We start from the raw sequence: 17,597 nt of genomic DNA on the forward strand, positions 1-17,597 counted from the left end.
TTTTCTTTAAAAAGAAACCCTTCGTACCTGAAAAATTTCTCAAAAGACCCATTTTCACAAGCAGCATATATATTTCCAAAATCCTCATCATTAGCATACAACTCTTTCATATGATAAAAACCAAGTAACTTAGAATCAAAAGTGGTCAATAAGGTATATCTCCGTGACAAGGCATCAGCCACTACATTTTCTTTACCTTTCTTGTATTTGATGACATAGGGAAATGACTCTAAATACTCGACCCATTTTGCATGTCGTTTGTTGAGTTTATGCTGACCTTTAATAAACTTAAGTGTTTCGTGATCGGAATGAATCACGAACTCCTTGATCTTAGATAGTGATGCCAAGTTTCAAGTGATCGAATCCAGGCATACATCTCTTTGTCGTATAATCGGATAATTGAGGGAAGCGCCACTTAATTTCTCAAGCACGCCACCGGTCTTCCATCTTGGGTCAACATGACCCGATCCCTACACCTGAGCGTCACACTCAATTTCAAATGTTTTAGTAAAATTTGGAAGGGACAATAGAGGAGCTTTCACAAGACATTCTTTAAGCAAATTAAATGAACGTTCTTGATCTTCGCACCGTTGAAATGCGGAGTTTTTCTTAATCACGCTTGTTAAGGGTGCTGCAATGGTACTAAAGTTGGGCACAAATCGACGGTAGAAGCTAGCCAATCCATGGAAGCTTGAACTTGGCTAATGTTCGCTCGGACGCGCCATTCTTAAATCGCTTGAACTTTTCTTGATCCACCTCCAAACCGCTGGCACTCACGACATAACCTAAAAACACAACTTTATCAGTGCAAAATGAACACTTTTTGAGGTTAGCATACAATACCTCTTTTCGTAAAGTTTCCAACACCGCTCGTAAATGTGGTACGTGCTCCTCTAAAGTTTTGCTGTAGACCAAGATATCGTCAAAGTATACAACACAAAATTTACCAATAAACGCACGTAATACATGGTTCATCAATCTCATAAAAGTGCTGGGAGCATTTGTAAGGCCGAATGGCATTACCAACCATTCGTACAAACCCAATTTCATTTTGAAAGCCGTCTTCCATTCATCGTCTTCTCGCATTCGTATTTGATGATAGCCACTTTTAAGATCGATTTTCGTGAAAATTTGGGCTCCACTTAATTCGTCAAGCATGTCGTCAAGACGGGGTATCGGGTGTCGATACTTGATAGTGATTTTGTTGATGGCGCGACAGTCCACGCACATCCGCCACGACCCATCTTTCTTGGGTACAAGCAGCACCGGCACCGCACAGGGACTTAAGCTCTCTCGGATGTATCCTTTGTCTAGGAGTTCAGTAATTTGCTTTTGCAATTCCTTCGTTTCTTCGGGATTACTCCGATAAGCAGGACGGTTGGGTAGTGCAGCTCCAGGTACTAAGTCTATTTGATGTTCATTGCCTCGGATAGGGGGTAGCCCACTTGGTATTTCGTCCGGAAATATGTCTTCAAATTCCTGAATCAAAGACAATACAGAAGCAGGCAAGTTTTCAGGTAACTCGTTAGTATTCAACAATGCCTCCTTGTACACAAATACATACATAGGTCATCTCAAAAACATCGTCATGGATATCACTAACCCTCGCAAACACACTCATTTTTCCACTTTCTTTTTCCTCTCCTCTTTTTACTTGTTTTTGTTTCTTTTCATTTTCTCTCACATTTTTAGTCTTTTCTCTCTCTTTTTCCTTAATTTTCTCTTTTGCACTCTTTTCTTTTTCTCTCGCTTGTTCCACTGAAAGTTTAAGTTTTTGTTGATCCTCGTACACTTGCTTCGGAGTGAGGGGTGCAAGTGTCACGTTCTTTCCAAGATGTTTGAAGGAGTATCTATTAGTGTAACCATCATGCATCACCCGTCGGTCGAACTGCCATGGTCGTCCTAGAAGCAAATGGCCCGCGTGCATCGGCACTACATCACATAATACTTCATCAGAATACTTCCCGATGCTAAAGGACACTAGGACTTGTTTTGTCACTTTGAGTTCACCACCATCGTTAAGCCACTGGAGCTTGTATGGATTCGGGTGCTTGGTGGTTGACAGCCCCAACTTTTCCACCATGAGGGTGCTTGCCATGTTTGTGCAACTCCCTCCATCGATTATGATGCTACACACTTTCCCTTGCACTTGACATCTCGAATGAAAAATGTTCTCACGTTGTTGTTTGTCTTCCACACTTTGAAGACTTAGGTTTCGCTTGATGACGAGTAACTCACCTTCAACGGGTTGTTCTAAGTCCTCCTCAACTTCAGAATTCGATTCAGCATCGTTCTCTTCCTCGTCTTCCGTTTCAATCTCACCGTCGACCCTTATCACCATGGTATGTCTATTCGGGCACTGACTTGCTATATGTCCACGACCAAGACACTTGAAGCACTTTATGTCCCTTGAACGGGCGGTGGAACTTTCAGGAGCCTTACCTTTACTTGACTCGGCAATAGGCTTATTCGCCTTAGATATTGTTGAAGAATCCTTCGTTCGATTTGTTGGAAAACCCTTGCTTGTGCTTTGGCCCCATTTAGAAGGATTAGTGTTAGGATAGGCTCGGGTGGTACCTTTTCGCTTCAACTGCTTCTCCACTTTGATAGCCATGTGGACCATGTCCACAACCTCAATGTAATGTTGCGCTTCTCGACATTTGCAATCTCTCGATTAAGTCCCGCTAGAAAGCGAGCCATTGTGGCTTCTCGATCTTCTTGTATATCGGCACGGATCATAGCCACTTCCATTTCTTTATAATAATCTTCCACACTCTTCGTCCCTTGGATGAGATTTTGGAGTTTTTGATGCAACTCCCGATGATAGTAGGATGGAATGAATCGTCGTCGCATAACCGCCTTCATTTCGGTCCAAGTGGAAATGGGATGCTCCCCGTTACGCCTCCGACTAGTGGTCAACTGATCCCACCATATCATTGTGTAATCTGAAAACTCAATTGCGGCGAGTTTAACTTTCTTATTTTCAGAGTAGTTATGACATTCGAACACTAGTTCGATTTTCTTCTCCCACTCAAGGTATGCCTCGGGATCAGATTTACCTTGGAAAGGAGGAATGGAGAGTTTGATATTCTTCAAGTCATCATCTTCCCGCCTTCGATCTACTTGTCCATGGTTTCGGGGACGTCTCCTTTCTAGGCTTATGTTAAACCCGTGATCGCTTTCATCTTCACTATTTTCATTAACAACATCATCTTGAACCCTTGGTTGTCTTCGTCGTTGATCGGGCCCTTCACGTCTTTGCCTAGCAACTTTAGGATATTCATCGCGTTGTCTTTGGGCCTCGACTTGGTAAAGTCGATCTTCAAGAGGATTAAGCCTTCGATCAAGTAATCGTTCCATCTCATGCAAAAGGGCTTGCATTTGCAAATCTGGAACGTTTCTGACCGGTTGTCGCCCTTGTTGTTCTTCCATGTTTTGTCCACTATTTTGGGACATTTATTCGTTTAAGATAGCCTCACAAACAAATCCTCTCAATCCGTTTAGAAAGAAAGAAGCTTGATGACACTCACACTCGTGTTTACACTCTTAGTTCGGCTTTTACCTCCCCTCGAATGCGCTCACGCTCTCTTGCCTTTTACCTCTCTTGACTTTTCTCGTAATTTCGTAAGCAGATTCGTTAAGGCTCGGTCCTTGGTCTAGGTGGTCGGTTCAAAAGGGATAGCAAGTAATTGATGTATTCGATATAGGGTAGGCTGAAAGAATAGGGAATTAGGTAAGAAAAAATGTGGCGAATTAGGGAGAGTAGAATAGAAGAAGGGTCAGGAACTATATCAGATCAAAGCTTGACGATCAAATAACAATTGATTTGCATAAATCACTTTTTTTTCGATTTTTTTATTTTTGATTTTATTTTTGATTTTTTTTAACTTGTATAACTTTTTTTTGTTGTACTATATCGACAAGCTAAATACAATAAAAACACTTTTGTACACAATTTTTTTTTCTTCGGCTGCGTAGATTTTTGTTTTTATAGCAACAATAACAAACTAATCGAAATAAGGAAACTTCGGTATACAAAATTTTTTTTTTCTATACTCTTTTTTTTTTGAACCTACCTCGGGAATGCTTCGCTTCGAACGTCTAAGCTTCTCGTTTTAGGTAGCTCTGATACCAGATGATACGAACCGTCTTGAGAAGAGTCGAGTCGTATGTAGATTGTCCGATCGTCTACGAGAAGTTACGTTAGGATTAGTTGAGTTAAAGGTATAATCAGGGTAGAAAGAGGGGTACGAATGGAATGGTAGGAACGAAAGGGTAGGAACAAAATGGTATGAACAAATTGGTCGGTTTAGGTTCGATTAGGTAAGAAGAAAGAATGGGTTTGAACTACTAAAGGTACTTTCAAGAACCAAATACCGAAATGGTATCGACCGCTGATTTAGCCTTTTGAGTTCGGTTATAGGTTTGGTAAGGAAACCTCGACCCACTATCTAACAAGATAGGAACCTCGGTATGTTGAATGCCACACTACGATAGTGATAAGTTCGGGTTCGACAAAGAACACGGTTGACACAACTAGAACGCTAGGAACGCCAAACGAATCTTTGAACGAAATATAAGAAAAGTTTGCCTCACGATTTTGGCAGCATAACATTAACAAAAGTTTCAAAAGTCCTTTACATGGAAATTGAACATGTATTTATAAGCCTAAGTCTAGGTAGCCGAATGGCCTTTCATACTTACACATTAATTAAAAGAAAATTCTAGAAAAAATAACTCTTAATATGCATGACCAGATTCGGTTTTGGGAATGATGGATGAATGCATCTTCATGCTTAAGAAAACTCAAAGTGAATGCATGATATCCAATGGTCACTTGTAGATTCGGCCAACCTTGTTAAATGAAGCAATGTTTGGCCAAAAAGTATGAATTAATTGTGGACACTCCAAAGGCCATCATGTGTGTGAAACCGAATGTTGAAGAGTCTTCTAGTGTGAACAAGGTGAACCGAATGGTCTTGCCATGTGAACATAGGTGTGAACGAATTAAGGAGAGTCATGGGGAAGCTAATTGGCCAAGCTATCTTCATGCATGTGTGAGTGCCCTTTGGCCGAATGGTCACCTTGGAGAATGAAGAGATAGCACACCATACATGAATGGAAACATTCATGAACCTTAAAGACATTGAATATGGTCATACATGCACTTGGCCGAACATGCACCTAAGGGATTCAAGCCCCCCCAACCGTCCATGCACCTTCAAGATTCATGCTTGCTTTTAATCTCCTTATGTCCATTGCGTTCTTGAACTGAAGGTGAGCTTGGTGAGCTGAAATGAACTTGTAGAAAAGTTCGGCATGGATTTCCAAAATGGCCACTAACTGGTTCGATAGGTCTAGCATTGACATCATCCCACACATGCTGAACTAAAGCTATAACAGCTTCTTTAAATTGTTTTGCACGAGCCCTTGTGATCGGCCCTTGAGGTAGCTCCGCCGGATCTCGGCTTGGACTTGGCTTATGGGAAGCCGTGATCGTATCAAACGGGCACAAATGTCATCAAGTCAAAAAGTGGATTCGAGAGCATCATGGAGATACACATCCAACGACTACTCAAGAAGAGATTACGATCGAGATTCTTTTTCATCAAGGAATTCAAGACGAAGAGAAGCCGATTTTGATTTTGAATCCTTCCGAGAAGACATGCGAGATGAAAAATACACCTCTTCAAGAGCTCCAAAGAAAATAGCCACGGAGAGATCTTCACGAAGGATTGTTCGTGAATCATATGTAAATGATTTTTCTTCTTTTGAACAAAATGATTTTTCTCCTAAATCTTTTGTAACCTTTTGTAAAAAGCAAGCGAGAAAAGAAGAAGACGAAAAGCAAAAAGAGATCAAAAGAAAAGAGAGGCAAGAAAAGATTATGAGAGAAAATGAGAGGATTTTGAATGAAATCAAGAAAAGAAACAAAGAAATGAAAGAAAAAGAAAAAGAGATTGAGAGTGAAAAAGAAAATGAGATTGAAAAAGAGAATGAAAAAGAGTTTGAGAGAGAAAAAGAATGTGAACAAGAAAAAAGAGTGGAAAAAGAAATTGAGATAAAAGAAACGAGTGGTTCAGAAGAAATAGAATCGAGTGAAAATGATGTTAGTGAGCGAGCGAGAATTCTTTCTACTAACACTTATGCTCGATCTTTTAGTGATCTTTCTTTTCAGGTTCCTTAAAGTCCGTGCGACCAAATCCAACTCCGATACCTTCAAAACGAGAGGCTTTTTTAGTTGTTTGAAAAAGGTAAGTCCGTGGACGACCGCCACCCATTAGAAATCGAAGGTAAGGAAGGTAAGGAATCTTTGTTTATCCAATTAAGGCCGCCTGATTTAAAAATTATTCATAAAGATTTTGATGGCATAACTTCTGAAAAACTTCCATCTTTTGATCTGGCTAATTATTGTTCACATATTAATGTTAACGATGTTGATTCAATAGATGCCACGAAGATTTCGTATTATGACATGTTTTATAACGACAATTTTGTTGATTCTGTTGGACTGGTTCATCCTGCGCAAATTGTGAATGTATGTGATAAAAGGTTTTCACATTTTGATAAGCACGGCTATGTAAATTCTTTGAATTTATCTTTCTGTTTAGACGTGCCTATTCAAATGATTTGTAATGGATTTGAATTTCTGAAAGGTCGCATGAACACAACTTCTTTGGTCGATATATGTGGTAAAAGATTTTTCATGAAATATTTAATCTGTTTGATTATGCTCTTCAAGAGAAATCTTTGAATTTCTATGCAAAATACCCATGTTTCGGACTGTTTGTTTGACTTGGATTTGCGAAACATGAATGCTTGTATATTTGTCAGTTTAAAATCTCTTTGATTCACTTTTGCGACCTATCTGCGAAAATGAAATTTTTGTTGCAATTTGGGATAAGTGATCAAAACAAAGTCGTTAAGCTGGGAGTAAGCCAATTCGAGTTGTTTCCAAGAAAAGGTAAGCATTGTGATCTTATTGTAAGTAACTTTGTTTTACCTTCTCATCTTCTTCGAGTCTTATCTTTATTTTTGGAAATTAAGCATGTGGCTGGATTACAAAATCAAAACCTAGTTTTTGATTCTGAAAATTTTAATTTTGATCCTGGCATTAGTTTATTTGCCCAACTTTGGATTAAGAAGCTGGAGCGAGATTGTATGTTCTTCTTTCGGTGTTTCCTTAAACTTCTTCATTATTTTGTTGTTGAAACTTTGAAATGGCCTATCCAAAAAGAGGAAGGACATATGACTAGTATTTTGTCTTTTCGAGTCTTGCGTGACTTTCAGGTTATTGTGAGCCATTCTACCCCATTTGACGACCAAGGGTCTAGTGACGACGAAAGCTTTTTTGCAAGCAAATGGCCCGACTTGAGGACAAGTTGCTTTGAAACGGGGGGAATGATGTGAGCACGCCCGGGGCATCTTCGAGTGCAAACTAAGATCTAAACGAGCTGCCTAAAGGACCTATAACTCAAGCTCATGCTAAACATTTCCTAGAAGCTATTTTAGCTTCTGATGCAAAACCTTGGTTCGAAACAAGGGCCAATGCTCACAAAATCAGCTTGAAGCAACTATCCAAAGGACCGTGCATTGTTGGCAAGCTGATCCTAGCTCATTTCCAGCTCCTCGAGCTCCGGCCCAGCTCAACTCACTCATTTGAGCTCGTTTTCTCGTTTCAGCTCAACCGAGCTTACTTTCAGCTCCTTCTTTATTCCTTTCAATAAACTAAGTCTTAATTTAGTTTACAATTAAGTTTGCTACAGCTCATGCCGAAACCCCTAGCTCAATTTCAACTCATTAAGTGTTTTGACTATTTTTGAGCTAGCCGAATTTACTTCATAAGTTGACTTATAATTATTATGTTTGAATTTAGTTAATTTCATTAAATTGTTTAATTATTAATTATGATTTTTATGAATAGTTATATTTTAATTAATTGTGTGTTAATTCATGTAGGTTAGCTAAATGTGGAAGGTACATTCATAAAGAGATGCATGAACGGGAAAGTTCAATGAATGGGAAGATTCATGCATGGCCTGGTTCAATGCTTGGAGGGAATTAAGTTTATGTACATGGGAGGTTAATTACATGCATGTGGATTAAGAAAATATATTCACTTTGGACGGTACACATGCATGAATGAAGGCATTTATTGCATGTTCATGTACGGCCATATTCAAGCTCCCTTCTAGTTCATGCATGGCCGAATGTATGTGGGTGAAATACATGAATTGTTTGTTGTCCAATTGACTTCCCTAGGTGTCTATTCAGCCAAGAGACACTTTTTGAATGATTCATTCATCCCATGGCCGAATTTAGGCAAGCTATTGAGTTCCCAAGACATCAAATTAATCCAAGATGCTTTGCTTACACATGAAGCTGTCCAATGGAGTTCCCATCAGTCAAATTTAGTCCTAGCTAATTAAAGACTTGTTCTAGATTATTCTAGTGCATTCATAGCTGAATTTATTTAGTCTTTAAAGCTATTGTTTGTCCATTCGGCTACTACTTATTAGCCTATAAATAGTTTGCACATTTCATTGTAAAGGGACTTTTGCCAAATTTGTTAATGAACATTTGTTCTTGTGAGGTTGCTTCCTCTCATATCTCTTACAAGTTTCGAAAGACTTATCTGGCTTGTGCTAGTGGCGTCAATCGTCTTGTTTGAACTTATCACCAATCTTGGTGTGGCGTTCACCTATCCATCTATCCATCTTTTCACCTTAACAATATAGGAACCGGGTGACACTTCTTAGTGTTGAATCATTCCTGACGTTAAGTTCGTTTTCCATTCCCATCCTTCGAATTATTTTCTTGTTATTCCAAACCGAGCCATTTAACTATCATCCATCTTTGCTACTAAATCAAACCTATTACTAAATTCACCCTACTTTGAAACCTTCCGCTTACCCATATCTTTTCATTCACTTCTAGTTCTAAAACCCGAAGCACGAACGACTCTCTCGAACGACAATCGGGCAACTAAGTGAATTTGACTCATCTACCTGGGCTGCATCACATCAACTTTCCTTTTCCATTTAAGTCCATAGTTTTCGATAATACTAACCAGTCTTATTTTTGTGAATTCCACCCCTCGAGGAGCAAGACATGTCATGGTGCGTCACCACCTATTCAAATTTATCGGAGTAATAGGTTTGTCTTACGTTATCTATCCAAAGAGAGAAGATTCATTTTGATCGAGAAAGGTAAACCCAATCCTCAATTGTCTTCTCTTCATATTCGTCAAGGTAAGTCATCTGAAAATTTTCAAATATCTTTGCTCAATTCGATTGAAGTTGAAAATTCCATTGATTTGTTGTTTGGAAATTATTTATACTGTGATGTGATGGATTTTTCATTTTGGCATTGTAATGATGTGATTATTATGTTGGAATATGGAGACAACCCTCATGTTGTTCAAAAACGAAAGAAAGAGTTAGCATACCTGTGGCCATGGCATACCTTGCGTGAGCAAGACAAAGGACCAAATGAGTTGCTATATTCGATTAAAGAAATTAAAAGGTTTTGGATGAGGAATAATGTGTTTAAGTGCCTGCCATCATTTTCAACCAATTATCCCTTGATCCAACTTAGTTTTCATGTTTGCAACGATGGTCTAACGAAACTCTTCGATAAATTTACGTATGCTTGCTTTGACCAATTGAGATTTTTGGCATATGTTCGATTGAATGAATTTTTTATGAACTATCGAACACATTTGAATCTGACTCCTTTGAGTTTCTTTTTACTGGCTGTGGTAAGAATTTTTCAGGTTTGTGTGACATCTTCCATCCCATTTGATCGAGGAAAGCCATGCACAAGTCAAAGTTCTCCCATGGACAAACAGCTCGACTTGAGGACAAGTCGCCTAAAAGAGGGGGGATGATACGAGCACGCCCCGCGAACTTCATCGAACAAGCCTGTCAAGCCAAGCATTGACATGTTGGCAAGCTGATCCCAGCTCGTTTCCAGCTCCACGAGCTCCGTCCAGCCCAAATCCAGCTTATTCAAGCTCAATCCAACTTGCCTGAGCTAAACTGAGCTCACTCCTAGCTCATATTCAGCTCACGAGCTAAACCTTAGCTCAACTTCAGCTTAGGAGTTTAATCTCACTCAACTTTAGCTCACGAGCTAAAGCTTAGCTCATTTTAGTTTAACTTCGGTTTTGTCTTTAATGCATTAAATAAAATTTGCACATATTTATTTAAGCATTAAACTTGTCTTATATTAATATTTGTTATTAATATGTCATAGATATCACATAACTTAAATGTGTTCACATTGTGCTGAATTTATGTGTGTTCACATGATGTCTTATGAATTGTTTTATTTCTTGTAGGTACAATGCTCATGGACGGTGCAATGAATGCTTGAAGAAACATCTCTTTTGGACATCCCACATGCATGAATGAACAACATTTAATTTGGTGAATGTATGACCAGATTCAAGGTGTTTACAAGTTCATGTATTTGTCAAATACATGAATGCACAAAATACATGAATGTTTGGGTTCAAATGCACATTCGGTTACATGAATGATGAAGATTCATGCATGAATGTATCTAGAAGATCCAATCCCTTTGGACAGTACACATGCATGCATGGAAGGAAATTAATGCAAGTTCATGTAGGGCTTGGTGCAATGTATGAAGAGGTGCATGTAGAATTGAGGTTCAATGGACGGCATTTAAGGGAGTACATGTACTGGAGACATTCATGCAAGTAGGGGCTATTTAATGTTCATGTTTTGAAGGTTCATGGACCAAATTTATGGAGGAACATACATTGGGACGTTTCATGCATGATCCATGCATTTTCAAGCTAACCATTCAAGTATTCAAGGTGCATTAAAGCTTCATTCGGCCAAGGGGGATGATGGGACATTAAAGGGCTGCACATTCATTGATATTCATGATTTTTCTTCTAGAATTATCTAGGTGTTTATGGCCGAATTTCTTAGCTTCTAAGCTTGTCCATTCAGCTACTTTTATTTAGGCTATAAATATATGTTATTTCATTTGTAAGAGGTTAGACTTTTCACTTAATGAAACTTTGTTAAACTTTTATGGAATTTGTGAGATTTCTTTCTCTCATATTTCGTTGAGGACTTCGTTGGCTTATCTAGGAAGCCTAGTGGCATCAACCCTGTTCTTCACTATCCTGAACTTATCATTATCAAATAGTGTGGCGTTCACCCATATACCAAGGTTCCTACTTTGCTAAGTAGCTGGTCGAGGTTTATCACTTTCATCCTCCACCTTGAAAGCCTATAAGCATTTGGGTCGATATTTTCTAATATTGGTTCGTGCTTGCTTTTAAGAACCCTTTTCTTCTATATCCATCCTCTATTTACTTCTTTCACTTTCCTTTCCAATTTAGCCGAACCTCTACATATTATTCTTATCCATAAACCATCATAGAACCATTATACATAGCTTCCGTCCTATTTTTCCATCTACTTTATTTCAAAAGTGAATTGAACGATACTTTCTCGTAGACGATCGGGCAACTCAGCATACGACTCGACTCTCCCCGAGGCGGTTCGTATCACAAATGCATGTAATTAACCTTCCATGTACATGAACTTAATTCCTCCAAGCATTGAACCAAGCCTTGCATGAATCTTCTCATTCATTGAACAAACCCATACATGCACCTAGCTTTTAATGTATCTCCATATTTGGCTGAACCTACAAAGACATTGATACGAACCGCCTCGGGGAGAGTCGAGTCGTATGCTGAGTTGCTCGATCGTCTACTAGAAAGTAACGTTCAATTCGCTTTTGGAATGAAGTTGATAGGAAAATAGGACGGAAGCTATGTATAATGGTTTAATGATGGTTATGGAAGAAAGGGTTCTTAAAAGCAAGCACGAACCAATATTAGAAAATATCGACCCAAATGCTTATAGGCTTTCAAGGTTGGAGGATGAAAGTGATAAACCTCGACCCGCTACTTAACAAAGTAGGAACCTCGGTATAAGGGTGAACGCCACACTCAGTTGAGCGATAAGTTCAAAAGAAGAACAAGGTTGACACCAACTAAGAACTAGATAGACTAACAAGTCTTCAACGAAATATGGGAGAAAGATCCTCTCCAAATAGTTTCATTAACAAAGAAACAATAAACAAAGTTCAAAAACCTCCTTACAAATGAAAGAAAACAAATATTTATAGGCACATAGATGACCATTCAAATTCGGCATCTAGGTGTTCACACAATAATAAAAACGTTCACACTAATGTATTAAAATAGTTCATAAATTCGGTAGATTCATGCACTAGTTGAATGGACACTTTCTTCCCCCTAAGTGTGTGCATGAATGCTTAGTCATAAAGAAAGGCTTCAAGTGACTTGTATGTGCACCAAAGGTTGCATTCATCTCCTTGGGACGTTCATGCACTTGTATGGAACATGTATCTTCATAATTAAACACTTTAATGGCATGTTGGTTCATAAATGGCAGCATGAACCTAGTAAATTCGTTCTCCCCTTTGTGCATGCACTTAATTCAATCAATGTGTTGAATTATTGAGTTAATTCCTTCCTTTGGATGTTCTTGAACCCATCCATGCCTGTGTAGTAGCTTATAGGTCAATTCAAAGTGTGAACATTATTCTTGTGAGGTTGCTTCCTCTCATAACTCGTACAAGTTTCGAAAGACTTATCATCAATCGTCTTGTTTTGAACTTATCACCAATCTTGGTGTGGCGTTCACCTATCCATCTATCCATATTTTTCACCTTAACCATGTAGGAATCGGAGTGACACTTTTTAGTGTTGAATCATTCTTGACGTTGAGTTCGTTTTCCATTCCCATTTCAAATTTTTTTCTTGTTAACCAAACCGAGCCTTCTATCCTTCATCCATCTTTGCTATCCTTAACTGAACCTATTACTAAACTTACCCTTCTTGAAACCTTCCGCTTATCCTATTCTAATATTTTACTTTTATTACTAAAATTCGAGGCACGAACAATTCTCTCGACTACGATTGGGCAACTACATGAATTCGACTCAACTACCCGGGCCGGATCACATCAGAATGAACACATTTAATTATATCATTTAATCATAATTAAACAGCAACTAACAACCTAAATAGCAACCAACTAATTTCGGACACATTAAATTAAAACTAACTACTTATTAAATTTGGCTAGCTTAAATAAACAAGAACAAGTTAATGAACTAAACTGAGCTAGGGAATTCAGCATGAGCTGTAGCAAATTAAGTTAAAATAAATTTAAAACTTAGTTTATTAAAATAGAATAAGAAATGAGCTGGAAAAAAGCTAAAACGAGCTCAAACAAGCTGAAACAATCTCAAGTGACCTGGTTGGAGCTGAATTGAGCTGGGGGAGCTGGAGAGGAGTTGAAGTCAATTTGCAAAAGAGTGCATTGAGTCTTCAAAGAGATGTCCACAGCTTCTCCAATGTCAAGGGGCTTTGTTTCATCCCAAATTCGAGTCAACAAAGCTGTTAAAGCTTCTTGAAGTCACTTGGTATTAGCTCAAGTCATGGGACCTTTTGGTAACTGGATAGGATCTTGAATTGCACTTGAGGGAGCCCTGGGCGTGCATACATCACAAGGTTCCTAATCGTCCCAAGGAGCCTTTTGTTGCTGCCAAGTCCAATCAAACAATTGGTGAAACCAGCAAGAATTAGAACAATTCTACTTCCAATCGTTCTCATGATATCAAGTATTTTAAGTGCCAAGGGAGGGGACACATAGCTAGTCAATGTCCCAATCGTCGGGTGATGGTGGTTCGACCAAACAGTGGAATTGAGTCCGAAGATGAAAAGGAGGAAGAACCTAAAATTCCCACCGACAAAGAAGAAGAGCTCAAGTTGCTCGTCGAAGGAGAGATCCTCGTTGTGAAAAGAATTCTAAACATTCAAGGAGTTGAAGATGAACAACAACAAGAAAATATTTTTCACACTCGTTGCCACGTTCAAGGCAAAGTGTGCAGCCTTATAATCGACGGAGTGAGTTGTACCAATGTCGCGAGTACGATGCTCATTGAAAGAATTGGTTTAGCCACTATGAAGCACCCAAATCCTTACAAATTGCAATGGAAAAATGACGATGGTGAGCACAAAGTGACCAAGCAAACGAAAGTGGCATTCTCAATAGGCAAATACCAAGACGAGGTGATTTTTGACGTTTTACTGATGCATGCGGGACACCTTCTATTGGGGCGTCCTTGGAAATTTGATCGAAGAGTAGTTCATGCGGATACACGAATAGGTATTCGTTCAAGCATCTTGGTAGAAACGTCACACTAGCCCCTCTCACACCCAAGCAAGTCTATGAAGATCAGCTCAAAATGAAACAATCTGTGGAGAGATCAAAAGAAAAAGAGCAAAATAAAAAGACAAAAAGAAAAAGAGTAGACAAAGTGAGAAAAGCGAGCTAAAAACACGAGTGACGAAAGAAAAAGAAAATGAGAGTGAGAATGAAAAAATGAGTGTTTTTGCAAGGAGGCGAGAGATTCGGATGTTATTTTTGACAAAGCAACCCATTCTTGTACTTATGTACAAAGAATGCTTGTTGGAAACTAACAAGATAGAAAAATCTTTGCCTTCTTGATACGAGCACGCCCCGCGAACTTCATCGAACAAGTCTGTCAAGCCGAGCATTGACATGTTGGCAAGCTGATACGAACCGCCTGGGGGAGAGTCGAGTCGTATGCTAAGTTGCCCGATCGTCTACGAGAAAGTATCGTTCAATTCACTTTTGAAATGAAGTTGATGGAAAAAATACGACGGAAACTATGTATAATGGTTCTATGATGGTTTATGGATAAGAATAATATGAATATTCGCTAAATTGGAAGGAAAGTGAAAGAAGTAAATAGATGATGGATATGGAAGAAAAGGGTTCTTAAAGCAAGCACGAACCAATATTAGAAAATATCGCCCAAAATGCTTATAGGCTTTCAAGGTGAAGGATGAAAGTGATAAACCTCGACCCGCTACTTAGCAAAGTAGGAACCTCGGTATATGGGTGAACGCCACACTATTTGATAGTGATAAGTTCAGATAGTGAAGAACAGGGGTTGACGCCACTAGGCTTCCTAGATAAGCCAACGAAGTCCTCAACGAAATATGAGAGAAAGAAATCTCACAAATTCCATAAAAGTTTAACAAAGTTTCATTAAGTGAAAAGTCTTTTTTTTTCGATTTTTTTTTTCGGAATTTTTTTTCAAACTTGTATAACTTTTTTTTTGTACTATATCAGCAAACTAAATACAATAGAAGCACTTTTGTACACGATTTTTTTTTCTCCATTGCGTGAATTTTTGTTTTTATAATAACAAACAACAAACCAATCAAAATGAGAAAACTTGATATCTGAAAATTTTTTCTATACTCTTTTTTTTCTTTTTTCGACCCTACCTCGAATGCTCCGCTCAACGCCTAAGCTTCTCGTTTAAGTAGCTCGATACCAGATGATACGATCCGCCTCGGAAGATTCGAGTCGATTAGTGTGCCCGATCGTCAACAAGAAGTTACGTTAGGTTTAATTGAAAAGGTCAGATGAAGGAAAGAAGGTATTGGTTTTGGGCTCGGATTAGAATAGGTAAGAAGAGTTTGAAAATTCGAGTTTGGAGTCCGAATAGGTATGGATGAAGGAATTGGTTCAATTAGGTAAATGGAGAAATGGGGTTGAACAAAAAGTGCAAACAAGAACCAATACCGATTTGGTATCGACCCGTTGTTTATAAGCTCTTTTAGTTCGGTTTGGAATTGGTAAAGGAAAAACCTCGACCCACTATCTAACAAGATAGGAACCTCGGTATGTTTGAACGCCACACTACGAGTAGTGATAAGTTCAAACAAGACATCTCCATGGATTTTGTTCTCGAACTTCCGCGCACAAAAACGGGGAAGGATTCTATTTTTGTTGTTGTTGATAGATTTTCAAAAATGTCTCATTTTATTGCCTGTACTAAGACTGACGATGCCGTTCATGTTGCGAACTTGTTTTTTAGGGATATCGTTAGACTACATGGCATTCCTCGTACGATCGTGTCGGACCGAGATGCAAAATTTTTAAGTCACTTTTGGAGGTCTTTGTGGGGTAAATTAGGGACCAAACTTACTTTTCGACCACCGCCACCCCCAAACCGATGGCCAAACGGAAGTTGTCAATAGAGTTCTATCTACTTTGCTTGGCCATCGTTCGGAAGAATTTGAAGACGTGAGAGGACTGTCTACCCCATATTGAGTTTATGTATAATCGTTCATCTATTCTGCGACTAAATTCTCCCCATTTGAAATTGTTTACGGTTTTAATCCCTTGACTCCTTTAGATCTATTGCCTTTACCTACTGATCAATTTGTCCATGTAGATGCAAAGAAAAGGCAGATTTTGTCAAGGATTTACATAGCAAGGTGAGGGCCAATATCGAGGCTAGGATGAGTCCTATGTGCGTAATGCTAACAAAGGCCGAAAAGAGTAGTTTTGAACCCAAGATTGGGTGTGGGTTCATATGCGAAAAGAAAGGTTTCCGCTCAATGAAAGTCAAAGTTATTGCGAGAGGAGATGGGCCGTTTCAAGTTTTGGAATGAATAAACGATAATTTTATAAACTTGATCTCCTGTGAGAGTACAATGTAAGTGCTACCTTTAATGTAGCTGATCTCTCTTCTATGATATAGGTGACGATTTGGGGCAAATCGCTCAAGAGAGGGGGAATGATACAACCACACCTCCCGAGTTGTCGGCTGCCAATGAAGATCCTCTCAAATTGCTCGTAGGACCGATCACCCGAGCTCGAGCGAAGAGATTCAAAGATGCAACAACAACCTTAGTTGATAGAGTTTGGGGTGAAACCGTTGTGGACTTCTTGAAAGCTCTTGGACCAGCAAGCCAAGCAAACCATGCATACTCCTTCAAGCTCAAATCAGCTCAACTTCAACTTAACTTAGCTCAACGAGCTCGTTTCAGCTCATTTCATTATTGCGTTTATTATGCTGGAATAAATCATTTAAGTTGCTGTTAGTTTTATTAGTTATTTGTTTTAATAATTAATTTGTCATAATCTGGACATGTTTTAATTATGTTCTAAATTAAGTACTTAATTAATTAGGACCAATTAAATATGTCTTAACTATTACAAAGATTAACTATGTCCAGCCTAATTTATGGTGCAAGATTTATTTATGTTGCCGAATTTAATGTGTCTAAAAGGGATTTAATTTGCTGAATTAAATGTTGTAGGTACATTACCCTTTGGACGGCATAGGTGCATGGATGATTTAAAATTGGTGTGCTGATCTTTGGTGCTCCCTAAGTGACCATTTAGCCAAACCTTACAACTCTTCAAGAAGACCGATTGGCTGCCCAAGACAAATTAAGGCTGTTCACACCCACCCAATTATTCCTTTCACACCAAGGGCAGTTCGGTTTTGTTTGTTCACACATGTGTGGCTGTTCAAATCGGTTTGTTCACATTCTAAGACTATTGAAGTGCTCTAGACAGTTCCTTAATCACATGAACATTCGACTGAATCAAGCAGCAGTATTAATTCCAAATTCAAGCATTTGGCCGAACCTATTGATGGCATTTCAGCTCCCAAACAATTCA

At 38.8% G+C, this 17,597-nt stretch overlaps 1 protein-coding gene across 1 annotated transcript; it reads right to left on the reverse strand.

The window, feature by feature from the left end:
* Positions 1-672: 672 nt before the first annotated feature.
* On the reverse strand, positions 673-3,432 carry LOC108481594 (uncharacterized). Its single transcript, XM_053018580.1, has 3 exons — positions 3,060-3,432; positions 1,793-2,649; positions 673-1,545 (listed from the first exon to the last, which is right to left on the reverse strand). Exons 1-3 carry the CDS (start codon positions 3,430-3,432, stop codon positions 673-675), a joined length of 2,103 nt encoding a protein of 700 aa, XP_052874540.1.
* Positions 3,433-17,597: the final 14,165 nt, after the last annotated feature.

Source organism: Gossypium arboreum, chromosome 9 (genome assembly GCF_025698485.1).
Source record: "Gossypium arboreum isolate Shixiya-1 chromosome 9, ASM2569848v2, whole genome shotgun sequence".
Classification (NCBI taxonomy): Eukaryota; Viridiplantae; Streptophyta; class Magnoliopsida; order Malvales; family Malvaceae; genus Gossypium; species Gossypium arboreum.